The sequence below is a fragment of the Myotis brandtii genome, unplaced genomic scaffold, assembly GCF_000412655.1.
Source record: "Myotis brandtii unplaced genomic scaffold, ASM41265v1 scaffold964, whole genome shotgun sequence".
NCBI classification, from domain to species: Eukaryota; Metazoa; Chordata; class Mammalia; order Chiroptera; family Vespertilionidae; genus Myotis; species Myotis brandtii.
In genome coordinates this window covers 237570-243581 of record NW_005371989.1, presented here as the reverse complement: position 1 = coordinate 243581, position 6012 = coordinate 237570, and the positions used below count along the sequence as shown (strand labels likewise).

The 6012-nt window shown below is 45.8% G+C and overlaps 1 protein-coding gene across 1 annotated transcript in view; it reads left to right on the top strand.

Moving 5' to 3' along the window:
* The first annotated feature begins 1075 nt into the window (after positions 1-1075).
* LOC102240006 (zinc finger protein 791-like) overlaps positions 1076-6012 on the top strand; it is an 18883-nt gene continuing 13946 nt past the window's right edge. Inside the window, exon 1 of the mRNA XM_005886219.1 lies at positions 1076-1224. Within this exon, the coding sequence (XP_005886281.1) occupies positions 1222-1224 (3 nt within the window). The 5' untranslated portion in view covers positions 1076-1221. The remainder of the gene's footprint in view (positions 1225-6012) is intronic.

Sequence of the window (6012 nt, the reverse complement as noted above, 5' to 3'; positions counted from 1 at the left end):
CTAAATGCTGCCAATAAACATGAAAATGGAGCCAAACTCTCCACTGCATATGGTGAGGTTATTTTTAAGTGTGTTTGTAAACTTTTTAAAGTATGTTTGCCAACCTCTGACCCGGAGAGGACCTCTGACCCCCTGGTCCCAGTCTGGCTTGGCCTGGGCGGCCCTTTTGCTGAGGACAAGGACGGGCAACAATTTGAAATTCCCTCTGCACATCTGTGTCTCCGTTCAGAATAAGCTGCGGGAAGACACCAATATCCTAGAAGCAGGAAGTTTTGTTTAAAGCAAATGTCCCTGGGGTTGGTCATAGCACAATCCAGGCCTTGGAGGGAGGGGTATGTTTGACCCGCTCTCCCTGCGCCTCCCGCCACCGCCCCCCACCCGCGTGCACCTCCCACTTGCCAGCAGAACGGCGCACAAACAGATCGAGTGCTCTGACCAATACTTCCACGAGCACAATGAACACAGGGATGCCATGTCACCCGGAGAACTTTTCCAAACAAGTTTTCCAAACCCGCTGATGTCTGAAGACACTTGGCGTCCAGCAGAGTCTAGGCTGGGTTCATAACGCGATTCAGGAGCCAGAAGCACGTATTTTTCTCTCTAGACGACCTCTCCCCAAAGTATATCGGGGGACCGTCAATTACATTCTTCCCTCCCCCAATTTAATATATATGTATATATGCTAGTATTCAGTGGACATTTGAAACTGTTCAAATCGTTCATCCATTCATGGGCATGAGCTGTGTCGTCACAGCAACAGATCAGTTAATGCAATTGGGGGCAGGTTACTGTAAGGTGTTTAACATAAAATTTCTTCTAGTTGCTTTTTCTCCTAATATTAGTGCCCGTTTGACTTTACCTTTTACTTTTGTTAAATAAGTTTGTATGTTGCGTTTAAAAAAAAAAAAAAAAGCAAACGTCCCTGGAGGATGGTCCCGCCCACCAGCGGAAGCTGGTTCTGCTCAACCACCTGAGCTGTTCCCTCGGTTGTCACTCAGGAGTGAGGGAGGCGGGTCCTCGCGAACTGCCCTATCAGGAGCGGCGCGGGGCAGGTGGGCGGGGCCGCTCTCAGCAAACCCGGGGGCCTGCGTGGCTGACCGGGGTCGAGTCTCACCTGCGCTGAACGGGGCAGGTATCTTTGCTGCGGCGTCGGTCCCGCTGTGAGTTGCACCCGCCGCGGGAGCGGAAAGGACCGCGCCAGGGGACCCCAGAAGCTGGGAAATGGTGAGTGTACGTGGCCGGGAGTCCGAGACGGGGACCGGGGCCCCTGGAACCATCCGGGGCAAGACCCGTCTCCCCCGGGGTCAAGTCTGAAGTCTGCGGACGCGAGACCGCTCTGGGCGCAGCTCCGCCCTGGCTTCCCGGATTCACGAGTGGGAGGAGCCGTGGTCCTCCTGTAACCCCTGGGGTTCCGTTTTTTCCTGAGTTTTCGACCTGTTTGGAAAGCAGTTCTCAAATCCAAGATTCTGTTCCCCCGAGTGGCTCTTCCTAGGAGCGGTATACATCTCTAAATTTCCAAATCCATCCTTACTAGTAAATTCCCAAAGCCAAGTGTCCGTCTTGGAGTCACAGTTTGACTTTTCAAAAAATAGTCTTTTTTTTTTTTTTAACGATTTATATTGGTTGTGGCTACTTGACATGAGGGGAAAGCCGACAGTAACCACCTGGAAGAACTCCTCCTTGGTCTTTCCCCAGCCCGTTTCCTGGGCCCAGACGTCCTATGGGAAGTCATGGTTGTTCTCTCTTGGCATCACTGCTCCTTCCCTGGGTTTGTCACTTGAATACATTTATTAATTTAAGTATGATTTGTTTTCAACAAGAGTAAAAATGCATTTAATCGCTAGAGCTTGGAAGACAGTATAAAGTAGTTCCAAACAGGCAGGAAGGTTGTGAACTCAAAACATAAAATATTGCAGTATTACATTCTATTTTTGTAGAATTCTCTCACTCTTCCTGAGCATGTATAGTCAGTTTCTGACGTGTGTGTTATTTTCGGAGCTTTAATATATAATTCCAGGGCTTAGTCTTGCAAAGTGGAATTGTTCAAGGTAGATTCGTGAGAAAAGCCGGGAAGCCCTGGAAAGCTGGGGGTGCGAGGCGGGGTGGGGATGGGGAGCACCACAGGGAGGGTTGGGATACGGTGGCCGTGATGGTGCCCTTTCTGAGGTTGTGGTTATGGCTTTTTAGGCTTAGGCATTTTTGGGTTTTGTGGTTGTTTTGCCCTCAGATTATCGTTTGTGTACACTGAGAAAGTGTGAAGATCAGGTGTTTTATCCCATGGACAAATGGTTCATGAAATTGGGGGCCATTTGGGTTAGAACCTTAAACTAAATCAGGCTCTGAGTTTCTTCACTGTGCGAATGGATGCCCGAGAGTGGGAGCGGTTCCATGTTTACAAGAGGGGAGGGTGTGTGGAGCTCTGAGAGTTCAGTCCTGGGGCTGCTCAGGTGTCTTCCCCCGCCCCACCCCCCCCTTCCTTTCCACGGACTGACCAACGCTAGGGGTTTTGTCTCAACTGGGGTTGTCTAAGCTCCAAATCTGGTGTTGACATAAAAAAGCCCAAATTTGTAGGAAAATTTAAAAGGCGTTTATTAGAATTTATTTGCTCTAAATACAGGATAGGCCTTGAAGCAAGATCTCAAAATGAGACAGGCTAGTAAGCCAGGGCAAACAGATTAGGGAAACTGAGATAGTTAAGCAGTTTGTAGCCATCTAAAGGGTGTCCCAAAATTCACGCAAGAAGTAATTTTGATAGAAAACACAGGTTTATAATTAAAAATTGTAAATTTTTTATTGATTCATAAAGTATACAGTATAGGGTTATGTATGGAATAGCATATCGGGTAAATGGATTATCATGTCGCAAAGCGAGCAACATTAACTGTTATTGCCTGAGCAGCCGCATTTTCGAAGAAGAATGGTCTGATGATGCCTCCAGCCCAAAATCCGCACCAAACAGTGACACGTTGTGGATGGCTTGGTTAATCGACAAAATGGTCGCATTTGGGAGTAAGTGGTTTACAGTTCTCCCCAACCGGAGGATAAATAGCTTAAATCACCCCTACTCAGGGAGACAGACAGCAGACGTCCAGGGACAGATGAAGTTAAGGGAATACATCTCATTTTGGCGCACCAACATAAAGATGATGAATAGCCTATTGATCCTCCACTAAGACCTCCCCCAAACTCCCAGCCTTTAAACACCAAGGACCTAGCATGCAGTGCTCCCTCCCAGGAGCACACATGTCCAGGCCTGTCCCTTCCCCCTCTTCTTCCAAACTCTAAGGGTGTCAGGCAGCTGGTCCCCGGCTAATCATCTGACCCAAGGCACCCTTTTCTCTGACTTCTTAGTGAGCCAAAGCAGCCTGGCCTAGGCTCATTTCCCCACCTAGTCCCTCTCCTGTTACTTCTATCCTAGGCCCTTCCTTGTTTCACTGTCCCCAGCTTTATTTTTTCATTTTTAAATATACTTTAAAAATATATATATATCTTTATTGATTTCAGAGAGAAAGGGAGAGGGAGAGATAGAAACATGATGAGAGGGAGAATCATTGATCGGCTGCCTCCTGCATGCCCCCCACTGGGGATTGAGCCTGCAACCTGGGCATGTGCCCTTGGCCGGAATCGAACCCGGTACTCTTCAGTCTGCAGGCCGACGTTCTATCCACTGAGCCAAACCAGCCAGGGCTAAATATACTTTTTATTGTTGATAGTATTACATATATCTCCCATACCCCACTCCCCCCACCCCCTAAGCTTTAATAAACATTCTCTATAAATCACCTGGACTCGTATTGTGCAATCTTTTCTGCACCAAGTCAAGAACCCACACACAGTACCAGCCAGCCCTGTGCAGACCTGCTCAAAGCCAGGTCCCTGTTCTGGTAACAAAATGACTGAGTTTGCAGTTCTTTTAAAACCTTTGGAGTTAAAGAGGAAACAGAAGATTAGATGAAGGTGAAAGATGGCAAGGCCAGGGCTGGGTTACAGGACACCGATCAAAATTATGTGCTCCTTTGAGGTTTGTTAAGGCCCAGGGGTCTAAAGAAGACAGATGACTTTCTCGAATTTCAAAGGTGTGTTTAGAACAATGGACTGGGCTTGCTTAAGGTAAATAAGCATTGTGGTAGGGATATGAGGCCGGAGGCTGGATGACCCTCCTGACCTTCACAGTTAGGAATCTGTGATTAGATCGCCCTGTGAGGTGAGTGAGTTTCCTTCGCTGAGCTTTGTCAGATTTATTACGGAGCCCCTTTTCCCTTTCATTCACACTGACGTTCAATTTTCTTAACGTGGCCTTTTCTTTTGAATTCTAGGGAAGCAGCCTGCTCTATTTGGATTTCAACATTAGGTTTCTTTTCTTTGGATATTTTTTCTCCATTGAATATTACAGTTCTTTTCTAGTTTACCTTAGCGCTTGGGCTTTTAATAGGTAAGTTAACTGAGAGCCACAATGAAAGGCAAGAAAATTCTGTAATTAATGGAATTTTGGTTCTCTTTAGGCAAGAGAACCAAAAGATGGGAGATGGGTGTCTCAGGTGCTTTTTCCATTTTTTGGTCATCATTTGTATGTTTCTATCTCTAGAGAAGTTTGACAATTGAAAGGTCATATGGTTACGGATAGGGACAGGCCCGGAGTGGTTCTGCGTCTGAGGCTGGCCGGTAGTGTGTGGGTTCTTGACTTTGTGCAGGAAAGATTTCACAATATGAGTCCAGGTGATTTTGAGAAGATGTTTATTAAAGCTGGGGACAGTGAAACAAAGGAAGGGCTTAGGGTAGCAGAAGCAACAGGAGAAAGGCGAGGCGGTGCTGTGCTTTGGCTGTCTAGAAACATTATAGGAGAGAAGTGAGCCAAGGCGGGGCTGCCTTAGCCTACTGGGAAGTCAGAGACAAGAAGGCCTTGAGACAGAATCGGGGGTAAGCTCCCCTGGTTGCAAGTCTTGTGGGGAACCTTGGAGTTTAGGGGGAAATAAAAAGTTTATGCCAGAGAAGGGGCATGGGCATGCTCTCGAGTGAGCCCACACTGGGTCTTTGTCTTTTTAAAATGTTTTCTTTGCTGCAGGTGAGAATCTTAGGGGAGGGTTTCAGCAAAATATTCATCAGCTTTCCATGTATATTTTTAATATGCTGATGCATCAAAATGACTCTATAGGAAAGTTTGGGATTATTCTTTGGTCTGTTTTACTTTTATTTTGGGTCTGCCTGGCTTTAATGGGGTTGTTATTTGTTCCCCTGACTTCATTTGTCCTTGGGTTTAGCTGGTACAAATGGCATTGATTGGGTCTTTGTCCTCTATCTGCCTGACCAGGGTTATTTAAGCTATGTGTTCTCTGGTTAGGACAGGGAGGTAGAAACCATAAGCTTTCAGGTGTCCTTTGTTGGGGAAGATAAGGTCTTGTGATTCACAAGCTGGTTGTTTGGCCTTGTTTAATTTTCTTGTGTCAGTTTCCCTATTCTACTTGCCCAGGAATTTTCCTAGCTTCTTACTATGCTGCCACAATATGAATCCTAAAGCAAATGAATTCCTATTTTAATAGATGTGCGGAAAAGCAATTGCATTTCTAGTATATTCATTGATATTAGGAAAATACCTCAAAACATGGAAATCTTTGGAATTTCTAGTTCATTTCAGGGTAGGGGTTTAATTAGAAACCCCACATGCATTATAATATGGCACTCATATAAATATCTTCAGAGTAAAATATATTAGAATGCATCTTGTCTGTTTTATCAGAAAAAGATTTGGAGGATTTTGATGGTCTGCAGTATTATAGTCTTTAATTTAAAGAAATGATTTTATTGATTTTAGAAAGAAAGGAAGGGAGAGAGAGAAACATCGATGTGAGAGAGACACATCGATTCATTGCAACTTGCATGTGCCCCAACTAGGGCCAGGGATTGAGCCTGCAACCGAGGTATGTGCCCCTGACTGGAATTGAACCTGGGACCCTAAAGTCTGCAGGCCGATTCTATCCACTGAACCAAACTGGCGAGGGATATTTTTTAAAAAAA